At 41.9% G+C, this 21,808-nt stretch overlaps 1 protein-coding gene across 1 annotated transcript in view; it reads left to right on the top strand.

The window, feature by feature from the left end:
- Positions 1–5,771: 5,771 nt before the first annotated feature.
- LOC106599359 (XK-related protein 4) overlaps positions 5,772–21,808 on the top strand; it is a 95,918-nt gene continuing 79,881 nt past the window's right edge. Inside the window, exon 1 of the mRNA XM_014190558.3 lies at positions 5,772–6,806. Coding sequence (XP_014046033.2) covers positions 6,121–6,806 — 686 coding nt within the window. The 5' untranslated portion in view covers positions 5,772–6,120. The remainder of the gene's footprint in view (positions 6,807–21,808) is intronic.

Raw genomic sequence — 21,808 nt, 5'->3', positions numbered from 1 at the left:
GCTTGTTTCACTTCAAAGGTTTGGGTATTTCAAACCCATTTCCACAGACAATTGTGTCGCTATTATTTTGGAACGGCGCCATAGCTTTTTAATGTTTTGACACTTGCCGTTTTTCTGTTCTAGTATACCCAAGACATTTAACCCAGTTTTTAAAAGTTTCAGCTGAAGCCTTTTCTCCTGACAGGCCTTGTTTGGTTCAGTAGACAAGCCTCCCTGTGTCACCATCTCCACTGTTACATGCCAGTCTGAAAAGAGAGAGTGGCTCTAGCTAGCAGAAACCACTGTCCCACTTTCAGCTTGGTAGCTCTCTCACTACTCACACTGAACTGTCACAATGGCATATTGTCTCACCACAGATCTTCACTCAATTCATTTCAAACATTGGTGTTTGTTGCTGAGCAGCTACGGCTGCATTCAATTAATAACATACGAAAAAGATTATTCACTTGGCAAACAGATCACATTTCATTCATTTACAGAATGATGAGCATACTTTATTCAAGACCTGCTCAAGACCTGCTGATCGATATAACTTTTTTCAATATTCATCACCTCTGAATTCTGCATCAGTGTGTCTTACATATCTAATCATTGCAGATAGCAAGAGTGAAATGAACCCCTTCTGACAGGAAGGTCAGACTGATCAGAAACTCCTTTGATGTATAATTGTTGTTACAGGTACTGTGTACAGAAGATTATATGTACTTTATGTAGTATAGTATGTGAATTGATTGCAGTAAATAGACAGTATTATCAATTCAATGGATACAATGTGTATTAGGAAAGGATTCACCGCAGCCTGCCTGGTTCTGATGACGTATGATGCTGAGGGCTGCTCTATTAACAGACTGTAGATACAGTCCAGATCTTTCATGCAACATTGGGCTTTGAATAGACAACATCATCTGGATCTTTTAATATACAAATGAAGCATGCATATTTAGCGACTGTCTGCTTTCTTTTATGATAAAGAAATGATCTATGTCGGAAACATATTTTCTATCAAAAAAGCGAGTGAGTTTTGCATTGTGTGCAGCACTTAACAGTAAGAGACAATACATTCAGATTGATATTTACTGGTTACCACTGATGCAACTGACTCAAGAGGCCAATGGAGATGTATGATTGCTCCTGTCATAAAAAATGAACCTTGGAAATCATTAGGAGGAATTCATGTTGGGATTCAGAGCTGGGCATAACTATCCATTTGACAGAGCGCCTGTTCAAATCAATGAGAGTAGACTACAGTAATTACGCTGGGGTTGCATGGTGAGGGATGTCTCCGCATACCAGCTGTCTCTTTTGAATAACTAACATGCTTACCGCTGGAAGATTTTAACAGGCATTTATGGTGGAGTAACTGACATTTTAGAATTCCACATGATAAACATGACTATGTGTCAGACTTCATGACTGCAGACAGTTATGAAAAATGTACCTATACTGTTACTTTAAATCAAGAGATGAGCGAGAAAGGTTTGAGCTGGGCCTGGTGCTGTGAGGTGGCCCTTTATTTCAACCAGGCATTATTTAAACAGCTCACAGCAGCCCTGCTCTTTAATGAGTGCCATCTAATGAGAATTAATCGATCCTCCAGGTTCTCCACTACAGTAGTGTTGGTACTAGGGACGGACTGGGACCAGAAATCGGCCCTGAGGGCCCCACAAAAGCCTTTTTTTTTTCTTGAGACCCCTGTTATCCTAATATTGATCATTTTGCACAATTCAGACCATCCCACACTGAGCTAAAGATGGACCAACCCACCTGACATTTCCTCAAGCTGCCTTTAGGACTGTCCATTTCTAGTTGGTTCTACGGAATGAGCCATTCCTCCACAGTGTGTTGTTTATGATGTGACAGAGGTGCCTCGGAGAGGCCACAGCACCAACTGACCGCACCATCACTCTGGCCTAGTTGTCCATAGGTGGTGGGGCTGTGGCAGTCAGAGAGCGAGAGAGAGAGAGAGATGGCCACAGGCACAGCAGCATACACAGTACTGGCCAATGGCCAATGGCGGAAGAAGAAGTGTGACACCCATCTTCCGTTGGTGGGGCTTGAAATGGGATCTGCCAAACGCTGGCAGTGCGAGTCAAGCCAAGGTATTTACATCCCCTGCACAGCTAATGATGACAGATGTTGTCATCTTTGAAGCTTTAACATGAGTCGCAGATCTGCTGCCCGGGAGGGAGGCTAAGGTTGTCAGGCAGGGCCCCTAGGTGCCACAGTGCCACTATGTAAGCAATGATGGATGTGTTAGTGTTTAGGAATAGAGAAGTATAGAGTTGTACTCTTTTTCCTCATCTCTGTATTCTCACACCTCTAGTCTCACCTGCCTGTCAATCAGTCATGGGTCATGGATTCATTTTCCTCTGTGATTGGGTCCATATTTATATCTGGATGCTCTAAGAAACTTTCTGTACACACACATTTCATTATTCACACATTTCTTTCTGGTTGTTATACAGCTTTTCCCACCAGTGGTGTGTTTCCACCAAACTGACTTGTTGCGGATAAAAATCTGTGCATGATGACTTATGGCACACAAAATGTACTTTTTCGCTTAAGTTTTCATGTACCAAATCAAATGTTCAATGTTTTTCCATCACATTTTCAACTCTAGCAATAGTTTTGTCACAAAAACTGTTGAATAGCAAATGTGCCTGGTTATTAACCAGATTTCCATCCAACCTTTTTGTGAGTAAAGTACAAACAAATCAGGACAGGCCTGATGGAAACAGAACATTTGTCTGTAAATTTTACAAATGTTGAATACAAATTAGGTGGTTGAGTTGTTTTCATTACCCATTTAGGCAAATTGCTCATTAGTAAATTGTATCCTATGCCTCCCACCAAGTGGCGATGTTAGCATGTAAATCTTGTTGGGGGAAAAAAATATATATGTGGGATGCATGCCAGCAAAGCCACAACACAACATTACACAATACACTAATTGCACTATAATGGTGACAAACGGTGCCCACAAACTGTTAGGGCCTACATAAAGCTGTCCCAACAGCAGACCTAACACCTTACCACTGCTACACCTGGCTATCAACAGAGCCTTGTCTGGCAGAGAAACAGTTAATTCAGTCTCATTTACTGCCTTATAAAAATACATTGCTGATATGGCTGACTTGCTTAAACAAATGTGGTTTCTACTGACAATTGACATGTACAAACTATGGCATAAGGAGACGACAAGTGGATAAGAGGCAATCCGTAATTTTGATTAAGACAATAATGAGTGAGCTAGGACGGATATAGTCAATATCGTTATTTGTTCAGCACTTTTGAAATGTACAGTGACAGAATTCAGAACATGCGGCATTCTTACAGTGTTCTCCCTGTACACCATGTCAGAATCGTAGGATAAATAAAGGGGGCAGACAATGAAAGCTCTTACAATATTCAATGATTACATTTCTCTAAAACAGGTTATAGGCTACATGTGCACCATCAAGTCAGAACAGTAGGCAAAATGAAGAGGGGAAAATAGACCAAATTATTGGGTGAGACACATGGGCTATTAACAGCTTACTACACAACATATACTTACTATTACTTTCTTAGCTACGGTATCCATATCTCCCTGGCATATTACATCATTTATGCAGCAGCATACACAACATTTTTGGAATCACCTTGTGCTGTGCTCACTTGAACGGGGAGGTGGTGCGGCGGTCCTTTGAGGGCAAATTTTGTCATAAAACTTTGTCATCAAAGTCTGGCATTCTCTGGATTTATGGTGCTTTCAAGACAACTGGGAACTCTGAAAAAAACAAGGTTGAATCATGATGTTAGTGATCTTCAGGCTGTAGCTCTAGAAAGAGGCCAGAATTACCGATTTACAATTCTGAGTTCGATGACCGTTAAAAACATATTTTCCCATTCTGAGCTCGTTTTTTCCAGAGTTCCCAGTTGTCTTGAACTCACTGAAAGATTTCCCAGTTCCGAGTTTCCAGTTGTTTTGAGCACGGCACAAATCATTCTTCATTGAGAACATGGTCAATGTTGAATGTTTATAATTTTAAGCTTGGAAAAGAGACCCTTAATCCCAGTGGCTGTGTGGACTTGGGACCACACAGCCACTCCACTGAATAGCAATCTAGTGATTGCTTGCAGTTAGCCACGGATTCCTTCCAAACCACTCATTGCTGAATTTGCGATTTCCAACTTGTTGTGTAATGTTTATGTCCAATGGCCGATGAGCACTGATACGTTTTATCTATAATTTCTCTTCATATGACAAGGATTGAAAAGGATTTGCCAGTAGATTGTCGACTTGATTCATGATGATGACTGCTAGCTTGCTAGCTAAGATCTTGAAAGTATGATGTTAACATGTCCAATCAAAGCTATGGTAGATATGTGATTTGACATAATTTTATCTGTGGCCAATGACCTTGAGCCTTCTTGAATGGGCACTTCTAATGTAACTCTATGGCAGCATCCAAGGGGCAATAATTTTCGAGCTCTCCCTGTAGATTTTGTGGTGACGTAGTGTCCCCATGAGTGACAGAACATTGAGCCGATCATGCGCAACTAGAGAACATTACCAACCTCTACGCTCTGAACCTCTGTATTTTCTGCTGGCTGCCCCACCACCACAGAAAGCACTGAGCTAGGCTGAAACCTGCGTTTTGGAGCTACCTTAAGAAAGCAAAAAAGAGACCATGTTTGTATAGTGGCTTTATTAACTCAATTATTATTATTTTACATTGTTTGCAAACTGATATATGACACATATTAATGCCAAAATAAAATGCAAAACAGGCTCTGCACCACCTGCCCTGAATGACAGGTCGCCACTGCTCCCACCTATCTGTTTCATGTCTCAGGTAGCCTGCAAAAGCCAGAATGGATATAATACAAGAATTTGGTCAAATTTGCCGTATTCTAATAATTGTCATGTGCCAACGTTTCGCCACGGTCCGTGCCATGCTGAAACTTGCACTACTGTAGATCTGAAACAATTGGATGGTGAAACTTGCCAGCCAACCAGAAAAGCAAAATGAAGCAATTCAGGTATTCTTGAAAGTCAGGACAATCCTTGTCCTACAAATAAATATTATTTTTTATACTTGAAAAACATGATTTTGCAAGTAGTAGGCATTTAGAATTAAATGTGTAGTGGAGCTTTATAGTTACACAGTGACATCGCGGAGGCTACCTTCAAAATGATTCAGCAAAAACACCGTTTCCATTATCATTTAGTTAAAAAAAGTTCGACAAAAAAAGAATCCACCGCTGTCAAATGGCTAATTTTGTCGCAATGATTTTTTTTGTTTTTGCGACATTGCTTTTGTCGAATAAACCCGGGTCAACCTGCCTTATGATGGTCTCGGGTCCCTCTAGTGATAAACGAGGGGACTTGGTCACCCACTCTATATGAGCAGTACAGTATGAAGGAGGTTTGACGCGGGAGCTGTCCATGGTGCTGAATTAACCGTTTTATGCACTTTAACCAGCCTGCATAAATAGCCTACATCTATGAATAGTGGAATAATTTACTACTTAACCACAAATCAGCACGTGCTATTGGGTGCGTCACTGCTCCAGTTATTCATAGCTATTGTATTATCTCATTGTGGCAGCACTGAAGCCCTATTCCCTCTGGATTAGGCTGTTGTATTTTGAGCATCGTTGGTCAAGTGTTTAGTCGACCTGACATATTGGCTATATGACTACAATTCGTTTTGTTGTAGTCCTTTGTAATACAGTTTTATCCCCGCACATTTACATAACCGGTCAGTAAAAAGCTAGCATATTTTATATATTTCTTTGCCTATTTGGATTAATCGGGCCTGTCAGAGTGAATTGCAATATGCTGTAGCCCTATTGTGGCTATTGGTGAGAACAGTGAGGTGAGGAGCGATTGTGAAAGAGTTGCAAAGCAATGATGTCATAGTTTTAAGTATGTGCCATGGGAGAGCATATGGTTCGTACCCGCTGCCGAGCGGCAGTGTTGCTTTGTTATGAACAGGCGGCGCTGTAGCTGGCGGAAGAGTAAGTCGCCCAGCCCAGTATATCTTCGCCTGGAAAATAGAAGCCGAGGGGGAGACGAGAAAACGGGAGGAGAAAATACGGTGTTGGCAGGAGGAGAAAGAGAAAGCTACGATAATGGCCGCTAAATCGGATGGGGTATTGAAAATGAAAAAGAGCGATGTAGCTTTCACACCTTTGCAGAATTCGGACCACTCGGGCTCAGTACAAGGACTCGTTCCAGGATCGCAGCCGGATTCGGGAATTGGGGATGGAGACTTCGTGAATGGGGAATCTCGGTGCTGTGGTTCTAAATCGACATGTCTTCGCCTTGGCAGAGAGCAGCAAACTAAATACACGATATGGGACTGTCTATGGATCCTCGCCGCAGTGGCGGTGTATTTCGCCGATGTAGGCACCGATATTTGGCTTTCTGTCGACTATTACCTCCGTCGCGAGTACTGGTGGTTCGGACTCACACTATTTTTTGTGGTGCTAGGGTCGTTCTCCGTCCAAGTCTTCAGTTTCCGATGGTTCGTCCACGATTTCAGCACCGAGGAGAGCTCAAATGCCGCCGGTGCGGCAAACTGCTCATCCCACATGGATGGGAAGCTGCTGACCGGTTCTGCTTCACATGGAGACGTGGGCGCCCAACCGTCCACACCTCAAAAACAGGCATCCACCGCCAGCAAGAGCAACACCACAAGCAACAGTAACAGCAGCACGGCAACCCGGACTAATAAGCAAAGGTCGGCGTCCTGTTCAGTCTTTATCTGGTCCGCGCAATCCGTCATCCACATCTTGCAGTTTGGGCAGATTTGGAGGTAAGCGTTTTATATGCTATTTTGAATGAATGGAGTAGCTGCAGCCAATTAGCCTAGTAAGCCTACCTATGTTCTGCACGTAGGCCTACACATTTGGTACACTTGGCTCCCATCATGCCCATCATTCGTTATTAGGCACCACCTGCCATTGAACGTATAGCATTTCAGCTTTTACGCGCACTGTAAAGCCCCTTGAGTGCCCTGAGTAGACTCTTGGTGCGGTGATTGGTGTTATGTCTTGAATAAACAATAACTGGGAGAAAAAATAGTCTGTCGTAAAACAAAATGGGATCATAGTTCATGATGTGATATCTTTGTGAATGTGCTTGATCAAATGGCGAACTCAAAGTTGTGTATGATGAATTGAATTCCTCACACCACAGGCCTAGATGTATGCAGCCCAGCTTAGTATACAAATGTGTTACTCATTACAGCTAGGCCTATTATTTACAAACAAGTACAGTGTGTGTAAGGAAACCAACAGCAATAAATCACATTCATCTCCCTAAATTAATAATTTATCAAATATATATTTTAAACATTTGGGTTCTGAACATTGAGGTTGAGGGTATGCTGTGTGCTATATAATGTGTGTGTCAAGTAGACCTCAACACATGAGGATGGACATCAATACTGTTCCCCAACTGGTGGCCGGTGGTTTCATTTGGTTTTCTGAGCAAAACATATATGTATTATATATATATACACTACTGTTCAACAGTTTGGGGTCACTTAGAAATCTCCTTATTTTTTAAAGAAAAGCAATTTTTTTGGTCAATTAAAATAACATCAAATTGATCAGAAATACAGTGTAGACATTGTTAATGATGTAAATAACTTTCTACCTAGAAGGCCAGCATCCCGGAGTCGCCTCTTCACTGTTGATGTTGAGACTGGTGTTTTGTGGGTACTATTTAATGAAGCTGCCAGTTGAGAACTTGTGAGGGCCTCTGTTTCCCAAACTAGACACGTTAATGTACTTGTCTTTTTTCTCAATTGTGCACCAGGGCCTCCCACTCTTTCTATTCTGGTTAGAGCCAGCTTGCTCTGTTCTGTGAAGGGAGTAGTACACAACGTTGTATGAGATCTTCAGTTTCTTAGGCAATGTCTCGCCTGGAATAGCCTTCATTTCTCAGAACAAGAATAGACTGACGAGTTTCAGAAGAAAGTTCTTTGTTTCTGGCCATTTTGAGCCTGTAATCGAACCGACATATGCTGACGCTCCAGATACTCAAATAGTCTAAAGAAGGCCAGTTTTATTGCTTCTTTAATCAGGACAACAGTTTTCAGCTGTGCTAACATAATTGCAAAAGGGTTTTCAAATGATCAATTAGCCTTTTAAAATGACAAACTTGGATTAGCTAACACAACGTGCCATTGGGACACAGGAGTGATGGTTGCTGATAATGGGCCTCTATACACCTATGTAGATATTTCATTAAAAAAAACCTGCCGTTTCCAGCTACAATTGTTAATGTTGTAAATGACTATGTCTACACTGTATTTCTGATCAGTTTGATGTTATTTTAATGGACAAAAAAATGTGCTTTTCTTTCAAAAACAAGGAGATTTCTAAGTGACCCCAAACTTTTGAAGGTAGTATACGAAACACCAGCAAATCAGCTCCAAGTGATTTTAATTTTGGAAATCTGTTCCAAAGTATTCCCACACATAATAAATATATATATATATATATATATATATATATATATATATATATACATACACTTATGTATATTTGATTGAATACAAATGTAAGCAAGGTTTGAAATTATTATGTTTTAGTCAAATATTATATCTGTTTGGGCTTCTTGCGGTCAATTTGCAGTCTACAAATTATTTGTAATTTTGTTCCGGCCCCCTGATCATCCGCTCAATAAAACAATTGGCCCGCGGCTAGATCTAGTTGATGATCCCTGCTGTAGAGACATTAAAACAGCACCTAGCGACCTCGTCAAGGGGTTTGAACCTCTTGGCGTAATGGTTAAGGTTTTGACTTGACAGTCGCTGTCCCTGGGTTTGAGTCCCGGTTGGGGCTACCCACTGAATTCACTAAATTTGGTGTCAGAAGTGGGATGGCTCAAGGGCAGCCATTGGAGAGGCGTGTACATATGAGAGGGACTTGATGTAGAGAAGCATTGGGACAGACACACTCTCCCGAAGGAAGGGATAATATAGCGATCTTAACCCAACACCTAGCAACCTTGTCAAGAGATTTGGACCTCTTGGCATAACAGTTGGGTGTTGGCTTGACAGTCGCAGGACCCAGGTTCGAGTCCTGATTGGGGCTCCCCCTGAATTTGCTACAATACATACTCTTTGCAAAGAGCACACAATGTCAGAATAAATGTATTGTCATGAAAATGTACCCACATTAATTTCAAGTTTAATACCTAAATAGAAACTTATACTGATGTCGGGGTGATATTGAATAAAACCACATTGTAAATCCATTATTAATGAGATTGAGCTTTAACTTTGAAATGTCCTTCATTAAATAGAGCGTAACACGCTATTAGGGGATATTGCTTCCATTCTCAATGCAATTTCTCCCTGGTGGCATCTTATTTTGTGCATCCATTGTGTTCCAGTCACACACAGCTTACAGTAGGCCACATGTTATCTGCTATCTGGGCCAATTTAATGTGTGTGTGTGTGTGTGTGTGTGTGTGTGTGTGTGTGTGTGTGTGTGTGTGTGTGTGTGTGTGTGTGTGTGTGTGTGTGTGTGTGTGTGTGTGTGTGTGTGTGTGTGTGTGTGTGTGTGTGTGTGTGTGTGTGTGTGTGTGTGTGCTTCCAATGCCAGGGTTTTGTGTACTTGCAATGCCAGAGTCAGTTACTTGATGTGGAATAGAGTTCCATGTAGTATTGTGCGCCCCATAGTCTATTCTGGATTTGGGGACTGTGAAGAGACCTCTGGTGGCATGTCTTGTTTATTATTTATTTTATTTCACCTTTATTTAACCAGGTAGGCCAGTTGAGAACAAGTTGTCATTTACAACTGCGACCTGGCCTTGTGGGGTATGCATGGGTATCCGAGCTGTGTGCCAGTAGTTCAAACAGTAAGCTCGGTGCATTCAACATGTCAGTACCTCTCACAAATACAAGTAATGAGATTGACATGCATATTATTAATGTTCGCTCTCTGTGTACATCCAAGGGCCAGCTGTGCTGCCCTGTTCTGAGCCAATTGCAATTTTCCTAAGTCTCTCTTTGTGGCACCTGACCACATGACTGAACAGTAGTCCAGGTGTGACATAACTAGGGCCTGGAGGACCTGCCTTGTTGAAAGTGCTGTTAAGAAGATAGAGCAACACTTTATTATGGAAACATTTCTCCCCATCTTAGCTATTTGTGTATCAACATGTTTTGACCATGACAGTTTACAATCCAGGGTTACTCCAAGCAGTTTAGTCACCTGAACTTGCTCAATTTCCACATTCATTATTTTCAAGATTTAGTTGAGGTTTAATGAATGATTTGTCCCAAATACAATGATTTTAGTTTTTGAAATATTTAGGACTAACTAATTCCTTGCCACCCATTCTGAAACTAACTACACCTCTTTGTTAAGTGTTGCAGTCATTTCAGTCGCCATAGTAGCTGACGTGTATAGTGTTGAGTCATCTGCATACATAGACACACTGGCTTTACTCAAAGCCAGTGGCATGACGTTAGTAAAGATTGAAAAAAGTAAGGGGCCTAGACAGCTGCCCTGGGGAATTCCTGATTCTACCTGGATTATGTTGGAGAGGCTTCCATTAAAGAACACCATCTGTGTTCTGTTAGACAGGTAACTCTTTATCCACAATATAGCAGGTGGTGTAAAGCCATTACACATATGTTTTTCCAGCAGCAGACTATGATCAATAATGTCAAAATCTGCACAGAAGTCTAACAAAACAGCCCCTACAATCCTTTTATCATCAATTTATCTCTGCCAATCATCAGTCATTTGTGTAAGTGCTGTGCTTGTTGAATGTCCTTCCCTATAAGCGTGCTGAAAGTCTGTTACAATCTATTTTACAGTAAACAAATTGATATCTGGTCAAACACATTTTTTCCAAAACTTTACTAAGGGTTGGTAACAGGCTGATTGGTCGGCTATTTGAGCCAGTAAAGGAGGCTTTACTATTCTTAGGTAGCGGAATGACTTTTGCTTCCCTCCAGGCCTGAGGTCACACACTTTCTAGTAAGCTTAAATTGAAGCTATGGCAAATAGGAGTTGTAATATCGTCTGCTATTATCCTCAGTAATTTTCCAACTAAGTTGTCAGACCCTGGTAGCTTGTCATTGTTGATAGACAACAATCATTTTTTTCACCTCTGCCACACTCACTTTATGGATTTCAAAATTTCAACACTTGTCTTTTCATTATTTGGTCAGATATACTTGGATGTGTAGTGTCAGTGTTTGTTGCTGGTATGTCATGCCTAAGTTTGCTAATCTTGCCAATGAAAAAATTCTTCAAGCAGTTGGCAATATCAGTTGGTTTTGTGATAAATGAGCCATCTTCAATGAATGATGGAGCTGTGTTTGCCTTTTTCCCAAAAATGTTATTTAAGGTGCTGCAAAGCTTTTTACTATCATTCTTTATGTCATTTATCTTAGTTTCGAATAGTCACATGATTTCTCAATTTGCAGTACGTTTGCCAATCGGTTGTGCAGCCAGACTTATTTGCCATTCCTTTTGCCTCATCCCTCTCAACCATACCATTTTTCAATTCCTCATCAATCCACAGGGATTGAACAGTTTTTACAGTAATTTTCTTAATGGACACATGTTTATTAGTAACTGGGATAAGCAATTTCATAAATGTGCCAAGTGCAGTGTCTGTTTGCTCCTCATTACACACTACGGACCAACAAATATTCTTTACATCAACAACCTAGGAATCACTACAAAATGTATTGTATGACTTCTTATACACTATATTAGGCCTAGCCTTTGGAACTTTGGTTTTCCTAGATATGGCTACAATATTGTGATCACTACATTCAATGGATCTGAATACTGCTTTCCAGCTAATTTTTGCAGCATTAGTAAATATGTGATCAATACTTTCCTGTGCTGTTTGTAAGGTCCCTGGTAGGTTGACTGATAACCTGAACCAGGTTGCAGGCACTGGTTACAGTTTGAAGCTTTTTCTTGAGTGGGCATCTTGATGAAAGCTAGTCAATATTTAAATTACCCAGAAAATATACCTCTCTGTTGATATCACATACATTATCAAGCATTTCACACTGACTGTTAGCACTTTGTGGTCTACAGCAGCTTCCCCCTAGAATGGGCTTTAGGTGAGGCAGATGAACCTGTAGCCATATTACTTCAACAGTATTTAACATGAGATCCTTACATGAATGTGGTTCTGAATATAAACAGCAACAACGCCACCATTGGCATTTCTGTCTTTTCTGTAAACGTTGTATTCCTACCACTGTATCATCAAAGGTATTATCTTAGTGAGTTTCAGAGATAGTCAGAATATGAATGTCATCTGTTACTAGCAAGTTATTTATTTCATGAACCTTGTTTCTTAACCTACATATGTTGGTTGTTTTCATTGCTTTACTGGGAAGCTTAGCAGAAGTAGATATTCTCATGTTATTTATGTTAGTGCAGGGTGAGCTGCACACAGTGGACTTCCTACTAGGGCACACCGCCTCTGCTAACAGCATATATCTGGTTCATAGGCACATGATTGCTGCATACAATAGCTGTAGGATCAGCAGTGGCATTCAGGGCAGTTAGAGGGACACAAATTAGGTTACTTACATTGTCTACCAATGCCCCTGGTATAATGTACATTTACTAAGGCATTATGACATCTTAGCGACACAATGGTAGGGATTAACTGAGCTGGGCTTACAAACTCAGAATGCTCACGAGCCGCCGGCTATTACAGCCGATTGGCTGGTGGCGGCCGAGTTGAGGGGGCAAGCAGTGCTACACACATCCATGCCACTATCCCGTATTCAGTCTCTAGGCTTCATAAGATTCCAGAAAAAGAGCTGTCTGACTCCATTCCATTTCTGGACCTCGAACTAGACTCACTCGCGTATCACGTGTTTCTATCCCCACGGGGTGTGTCTGGGTTCCGGCTCTGCTTCCAAATTTCGGCTGGGTCACAGAGTGTGTTTTCAACAATGCCTACGCCAACTGGGGAGGATGGCTTCTATGATGGAAGCTGTTCCCGTGGGGCTATTGTTGATATGACCCTTCCAATGCTGGGTGCTAGCCGCACCCCTGGGTGCATCTCGCAGCCTAAGCCGGATGCTTCGGGTGTCCCTGTCAGGCCCACAGGCCATGGCCCATTGGTGGAACCCTCTGGTATTTTAAGGGGACTCCCAGGGGCGGAGTTGTATCCACAAGGTGATCATGACAGACATGTCCTGTCGTGGGTGGGTGGGGCGCACTGTACGATGGCAACTCAATTGCGAGGTATGGACACTGGTGCGGAGTGCAATGCATATTAATTACCCAGAGCTCTTAAAATTGTCAGTGACTCCAGTCACCCAAGTCATAGACTGTCTTCTCTGCTACCGCACGGCAAGCGGTACCAGAGCGCCAGGTCTAGGACCAAAAGGCTCCTTAACAGCTTCTACCCCCAAGCCATTAGACTGCTGAACAATAATCAAATGGCCACCAGACTATTTACATTGACCCCCCCCCCCCCCCCCCCCCATTTGATTTTGTACACTGCTGCTACTCGCTGTTTATTATCTATGCATAGTCACTTCACCCCTACCTTCATATACAAATTGCCTCAACTAACCTGTACCCCTGCACATTGAGTTGGTACTTGTACCCCCTGTATATAACCTCATTATTGTTATTTTATTGTGTTACTTTTTATTATTGTGTTACTTTTTAGTTTATTTGGTAAATATTTTCTTAACTCTTCTTGAACGGCATTGTTGGTTAAGGGCTTGTAAAGTAAGCATTTCACTGTAAGGTCTACACTTGTTGTATTCGGCGCATGTGACAAATAAAGTTTGATTTGATTTGTTTCTGGCACTTGGTACTTCACCCTGCTTTTGTTGGGCCGGCTTGTGCTGGTCAGAACCAAGAGTATGTCAGTAGTGGCGTGCATCAACATAACTTTGGCTCGCTCACTATTGCTGGGGAGCAGTGAGCATTATGCTCTCGCTTCGGGCGACGCATGTGCCTGGTTGCCACAACTCAGGTGCAGATCTTTTATCTAGGTGGGGCCCTCTCTCTCAGGAGTGGAGGCTACACCCCTGGGTGGTCTCCCTTATATGGGAAATGTTCAGCAGGGCCAACGCAGATATTTACGCATTGCGAGAAAAAGCGCAGGGTTGTCTATTTTTTTCAATGAGAGGGCCAATCTGATGGCTTGAGGTTTACCTCAGAATATTATTGTTACCATTCAGTCCTCAAGGTTGCCGTCCACGAGAGGGCTGTATGTGTGTAAGTGGCAAGCGTTTGAGCTCTGTTGCCAAGATAAACGGATGGTTCCTTTTCATTGCTCTGTGAGGGACATCCTTATGTTCTTACAGGAGCTTTTCAAGCATTCTCCATTTTAAAAGTACACGTGGCCGCTATCTCAGTGTCTCTGACAGGGTCATGTCTGGGGGGTCTGCTATGAGCCGTTTCATTTAGTTTTTGTTGGGGTCGGCGTGATTATATTTCCCATATTATATTGTACCAAAATTGACCGACTGAAAGGGAATGTAACGTTATGACTATAACTACTGTTCAATGAAGTAGGCAAGAGGTACAAGAGGCTCTTTTACCTCCTTCAGAGAACAATAGTTATAGTCATAACATTACGGTCTCTCTGCTACCGCATGGCAAACCGTACTGATGCACCAAGTCTGGAACCAACAGGACCATGAACAGCTTCTAACCCCAATTCATAAGACTGCTAAATAGTTAGTTAAATAAATAGTTAACCAAATAGCTACCCGGATCTGCCTTTTTGACTCATCACATACGCTGCTGCTACTGTTTATTATCTATCCTGTTGCCTAGTAATTTTTCCTATTTATATCTACGTATCTACCTCAATTACCTCGTACCCCTTGGACATTGACTCGGTACTGGTACCCCATGTATATAGCCAAGTTATCATTACTCATTGTGTATGTATTATTAATTGTATTATTAGGCATTATTACTTTTCTATAATTTCTCTATCTTCTCTCTCTCTGCGGGAAGGGTCCGTAGTAAGCATTTCACCGTTAGTATACACCTGTTGTTAACAAAGCTTGTGATAAATATTATTATTTAAAAAAAATCTGGATTGGTTGATGCCAGTATCAGATAGGCAGAAAGATATTTGTACTGAGCTAAATCTAACTAAACCAACTCGCCCCAACTTTAAACACCGGAAAAATCAACACTTTTAGATATTCTAACAAATGCCCCTCATAAGTACACTGCCAATGGAATCTTTGCTAATGAGCTCAGTGACTGTTGTCCCATTGCCTGCATAAGAGATGCTAAGCTACCTAAATCCCACCCACGCATTATGATAAAGATACATTTTAATTTAAATGAGCAACATTTCATGTCTCGTCTGGGTTTGTGTGACGGGGAGATTGTGTCATGTATCTCTGACTCGGATCAGGCCCTGAACTGTTTTACTTTTCTGTTTAACACTGTTGCAGAAAAGCAGGCTCTGTATAAAAAAAAACGAAGAGTAAAGGATAGATCAAACCCTTGGTTCACGCATGAATTGTCTGAAAAATTACAGGAAAGAAATTTAGCATGGGTTAACCTCTACAGGATTGGTGTCACACCCCACAGGACGGTTAAGCTAACTTAGGCTAATGTGATTAGCATGAGGTTGTAAGTAACATGAACATTTCCCAGGACATAAACATATCTGATATGGGCAGAAAGCTTAAATTGTTGTTAATCTAACTGCACTGTCCAATTTACAGTAGCTATTACAGTGAAAGAATAGCATGCTATTGTTTGAGGAGAGTGCACAATTATGAACTTGAAAATGTATTAATAAACCAATTAGGCACATTTGGGCAGTCTTGATACAATATTTTGAATAGATATGAAATGGTTCATTGGATCAGTCTAAAACTTTCCACATACACTGCTGCCATCTACTGGCCAAAATCTAAATTGCAACTGGGCTGGAATAATACATTATGGGCTTTCTCTTGCATTTCAAAGATGATGGTACAAAAAATATATACATATTTGTATTATCTTTTATAAGATCTAATGTGTTATATTCTCCTACATTCATTTCACATTTCAACAAACTTCAAAGTGTTTCCTTTCAAATGGTATCAAGAATATGCATATCCTTGCTTCAGGTCCTGAGCTACAGGCAGTTAGATTTGGGTATGTCATTTTAGACTAAAATTGGGGAAAAAAGGGCGAATCCTTAAGAGGTTTTAAGGGTAGATTGGCTGATAGTATGTCTGACTGGCAGTCCTTCAGACATTTGAGAAATATTTATCTCTGGTTAGAAAAGCATTAAACATACTTCTTGAAATGTGTATCTGAGAATGGTGCTAATCCAGCGAACTTCTGGAAAGTAGTCAAATCTCTGAAACAAAACTCCCCAAAACCTTTTCTGGTGTTATCCCTAAGATCTGAAAAGTGCAACATGTCCTCTCCCTACATGAAGGAGGAGATCCTTCTGACTTAGATAACTACCGTCCAATTTCCAAGTCATCTTGCCTTTACAAAGAAAAAAATAGGCTTGGATCAGGTTTCTTGCAAGTGGTTTGAGAATGATCTCTCTGATAGTTTCAAGTCTAGTTTCTTGGATAATACAAAAGGTGTACCACAGGGGTTGGTATTGGGACTTGTTTGCTTTACTGTTTATATAAATAATATTGGTCTATCGGTTAAAACTTGTAATATTCATCTGTATGCAGATGACACTGTTATGTATGCCATTGCTCCAACTGTTAACCACACTATGTTGGACCTGCAATCTGACTTTGTTGCTTTACTGAAAGCCCTGGTTGGTTTAAAACTTGTACTTACTTTGGGTTAAGACTAAATATATGTTGTTCTCTAATTCTCACATATTTATTCACTGGATGGTTCTCCCATTGATCGGGTCCCACTTATAAATATCTGGGCAATTGGATTGACAAAGCTTTCATGTTTAAAAAAAATATGCATGAGCTTGTTAAAAAGTTCAGATTTGAAGTGTTCTTCTTTTAAAAAAAATAGATCTCTCCCTAAATAGCAGGAAGCAGATTGTACAGTCAAATTTCCTGCCAGTTCTTGACTATCATGACACCATTTACCAGATTGTAGCAGTCACTACTCTTAAACCTTTGGACGCCGTCCACCACAGCGACCTTTGCTTTATCAAAGATGACAATTTTATTACTCACCACTGCATCCTGTATCAAAAGGGTGGCTGGTCCTCATTAAAGTCCCGTATATAACTTAATTATTCCCTTTTTGTTTACAAAGCTCTACTACACAAGCTTCCGATTTACCTAACTTTGCTAAAAAAATATACACCACCTTTCAAAAGTTTGGGGTCACTTAGAAATGTCCTTGTTTTTGAAAGAAAAGCAAATTTTTTGTCCATTAAAATAACATAAAATTGATCAGAAATACAGTGTAGACATTGTTAATGTTGTAAATGACTATTGTAGCTGGAAACGGCAGGTTTTTAATGTAATATCTACATAGGTGTATAGAGGCCCATTATCAGCAACCATCACTCCTGTGTTCCAATGGCACGTTGTGTTAGCTAATCCAAGTTTGTCATTTTAAAAGGCTAATTGATCATTTGAAAACCCTTTGGCAATTATGTTAGCACAGCTGAAAACTGTTGTTCTGATTAAAGAAGCAATAAAACGGGCCTTCTTTAGACTAGTTGAGTATCTGGAGCATCAACATTTGTGGGTTCGATTACAGGTTCAAAATGGCCAGAAACAAAGAACTTTCTTCTGAAACTCGTCAGTCTATTCTTGTTCTGAGAAATGAAGGCTATTCCATGCGAGAAATTGCCAAGAAACTGAAGATCTCGTACAACGTTGTGTACTACTCCCTTCACAGAACAGAGAAAACAGGCTCTAACCAGAATAGAAAGTGGAGTGGGAGGCCCCGGTGCACAACTGAGCAAGAAGACAAGTACATTAGAGTGTCTAGTTTGAGAAACAGACGCCCTCACAAGTTCTCAACTGGCAGGTTCATTAAATAGTACCTGCAAAACACCAGTCTCAACGTCAACAGTGAGGAGTCGACTCCGGGATGCTGGCCTGGAACCAACTACCGTAAATTCCAGACTATAAGCCGCAACTTTTTTCCCAGGCTTTGAACCTCGCGGCTTAAACAATGACGCGGCTAATATATGGATTTTTCCCGCTTTCAATTTTTTTTTTTTCAAAAAAACACATTCTGTGACGTGCTCAGTTTTTTGGCGGCATGAAGCTTTCATTAGACCAATGAAATTGCCGAACGGGTTAAGGTCAAACAACTTTGTTGTTTACTGTTTAGATTAAATCGAGTGCTCTCAAACTTCCCATCATTCTGATTACGGTAGTCATTTTGTCATCCTCATCATGGCAAAGACACGGAGAAATGCATATGATGCAGCTTTCAAGTTGAAGGCGATTGATCTGGCTGTTGGAAAAGAAAATAGAGCTGCTGCACGGGAGCTTGGTCTTAATGAGTCGATGATAAGACGTTGGAAACTGCAGCGTGAGGAATTGACTCAGTGCAAAAAGACAACTAAAGCCTACTGCAAATTTTTTATTTTTGTTACAAGCCGTGTTTCGTTAAAGCCTATTTATTTTTGTTACAAGCCGTGTTTCGTTAAAGCCTGTGTAAAGTTATTTTATTTCAATGTACCGGTAGGCACCTGCAGCTTATAGACATGTGCGGCTTATTTATGTTCAACATAATATATATTTTTTAATTCAGTGGGTGCGGCTTATATTCAGGTGCGCTTAATAGTCCGGAAATTACGGTAAAAAACACATTACAATGGGATGTTCTGGTGTCCCTCAGGCAATTAAAATACTGATTGCGGACATTCCTATTGAGGAACGTAATTGTTTTCCTTGAATATTTGTATTGTGCTGTATTTTTATTTGTTTTATATTGTATTTTAATTTAGATTTTGTCTAATAAAATTGTATATGCAGGGCTCCCTTGTAAAAGAGACCCTGGTGTCAATGGTGACACCCTGCTTAAATAAAGGTAAAGTGGGCCCTGGTTAAAAGTAGTGCACAATACAGGGTACCATTTTGGACACAGACAAGGCTTAGCTGTGTTTTAATGAAGCATTCTAGGTGAAGCTGGTTGAGAGAATGCAGAGTGTGCAAAGCTGTCATCAAGGTAAAGGGTGGCTACTTTGAATAATCTCATCTAAATTATATTTTGATTTGTTTAACACTTTTTTGGTTACTACATGATTCCATATGTGTCATTTCATAGTTTTGATGTCTTCATTATTATTCTACAATGTAGAAAATAGTAAAAATAAAGAAAAACCTTGGAATGAGTAGGTGTGTCCAAAAGGGGTTTTCTACATTGTAGAATAGTAGTGAAGAGTGTGCAAAGCTGTCATCAAGGAAAAGGGTGGCTTCAATGAAAAATCGAAAATATATTTTGATTTGTTTAACACTTTTTGTCACAAGTGTAGAGAGGAGTAGGCAGGAGGCAGTCGCAGGTTTAGAACTACTGAGTTTATTAAAGCGCTATATTATAAAGTGGGACAAATCCCAAAGTGCAAAATAATAAAGTATGCAGGAAATAGTAAGAGCGATTCCGGGGTTGCAGCTAGGCCAGCGACAGGGAACGCCTGAGCTGGACTTGAGGGGGAGCCAAAGCGAAGGCTGGTGTGACACATTTTTTTTTACTAGATGAATCTATATATGTAATTTCATAGTTTTTATGTTTTCACTATTATTCTACAATGTAGAAAATAGTAAAAAAATTAAGAAACCCTTTAATGAGTAGGTGTGTCCAACCTTTTGACTGGTACTGTATATATGCAATCTCTGTATAAGTTTACACTTACATTTACATTTACATTTTAGTCATTTAGCAGACGCTCTTATCCAGAGCGACTTACAAATTGGTGCATTCACCTATAATATCCAGTGGAACAACCACTTTACAATAGTGCATCTAAATCTTTTAAGGGGGGGGTTAGAAGGATTACTTTATCCTATCCCAGGTATTCCTTGAAGAGGTGGGGTTTCAGGTGTCTCCGGAAGGTGGTGATTGACTCCGCTGACCTGGCGTCGTGAGGGAGCTTGTTCCACCATTGGGGTGCCAGAGCAGCGAACAGTTTTGACTGGGCTGAGCGGGAACTGTGCTTCCTCAGAGGTAGGGAGGCGAGCAGGCCAGAGGTGGATGAACGGAGTGCCCTTGTTTGGGTGTAGGGCCTGATCAGAGCCTGAAGGTACGGAGGTGCCGTTCCCCTCACAGCTCCGTAGGCAAGCACCATGGTCTTGTAGCGGATGCGAGCTTCGACTGGAAGCCAGTGGAGAGAGCGGAGGAGCGGGGTGACGTGAGAGAACTTTGGAAGGTTGAACACCAGACGGGCTGCGGCGTTCTGGATGAGTTGTAGGGGTTTAATGGCACAGGCAGGGAGCCCAGCCAACAGCGAGTTGCAGTAATCCAGACGGGAGATGACAAGTGCCTGGATTAGGACCTGCGCCGCTTCCTGTGTGAGGCAGGGTCGTACTCTGCGAATGTTGTAGAGCATGAACCTACAGGATCGGGTCACCGCCTTGATGTTGGTGGAGAACGACAGGGTGTTGTCCAGGGTCACGCCAAGGCTCTTAGCACTCTGGGAGGAGGACACAAGGGAGTTGTCAACCGTGATGGCGAGATCATGGAACGGGCAGTCCTTCATAGGGAGGAAGAGCAGCTCCGTCTTGCCGAGGTTCAGCTTGAGGTGGTGATCCGTCATCCACACTGATATGTCTGCCAGACATGCAGAGATGCGATTCGCCACCTGGTTGTCAGAAGGGGGAAAGGAGAAGATTAATTGTGTGTCATCTGCATAGCAATGATATGAGAGACCATGTGAGGATATGACAGAGCCAAGTGACTTGGTGTATAGCGAGAATAGGAGTGGGCCAAGAACAGAGCCCTGGGGGACACCAGTGGTGAGAGCACGTGGTGCGGAGACAGATTCTCGCCACGCCACCTGGTAGGAGCGACCTGTCAGGTAGGACGCAATCCAAGCGTGCGCGGTGCCGGAGATGCCCAGCTCGGAGAGGGTGGAGAGGAGGATCTGATGGTTCACGGTATCAAAGGCAGCAGATAGGTCTAGAAGGATGAGAGCAGAGGAGAGAGAGTTAGCTTTAGCAGTGCGGAGAGCCTCCGTGACACAGAGAAGAGCAGTCTCAGTTGAATGCCCAGTCTTGAAACCTGACTGATTAGGATCAAGAAGGTCATTCTGAGAGAGATAGCAAGAGAGCTGGCCAAGCACGGCGCGTTCAAGAGTTTTGGAGAGAAAGGAAAGAAGGGATACTGGCCTGTAGTTGTTGACATCGGAGGGATCGAGTGTAGGTTTTTTCAGAAGGGGTGCAACTCTCGCTCTCTTGAAGACGGAAGGGACGTAGCCAGCGGTCAAGGATGCGTTGATGAGCGAGGTGAGGTAGGGGAGAAGGTCTCCGGAAATGGTCTGGAGAAGAGAGGAGGGGATAGGGTCAAGTGGGCAGGTTGTTGGGCGGCCGGCCGTCACAAGACGCGAGAGTTCATCTGGAGAGAGAGGGGAGAAAGAGGTCAAAGCACAGGGTAGGGCAGTGTGAGCAGGACCAGCAGTGTCGTTTGACTTAGCAAACGAGGATCGGATGTCGTCAACCTTCTTTTCAAAATGGTTGACGAAGTCATCCGCAGAGAGGGAGGAGGGGGGGGGAGGATTCAGGAGGGAGGAGAAGGTAGCAAAGAGCTTCCTAGGGTTAGAGGCAGATGCTTGGAGTTTAGAGTGGTAGAAAGTGGCTTTAGCAGCAGAGACAGAAGAGGAAAATGTAGAGAGGAGGGAGTGAAAGGATGCCAGGTCCGCAGGGAGGCGAATTTT

The sequence above is a fragment of the Salmo salar genome, chromosome 03, assembly GCF_965601325.2.
Source record: "Salmo salar chromosome 03, fSalSal1, whole genome shotgun sequence".
Taxonomy (NCBI): Eukaryota; Metazoa; Chordata; class Actinopteri; order Salmoniformes; family Salmonidae; genus Salmo; species Salmo salar.
The sequence above is the reverse complement of the archived record's forward strand: the minus strand, read 5'-3'. Positions and strand labels throughout refer to the sequence as shown.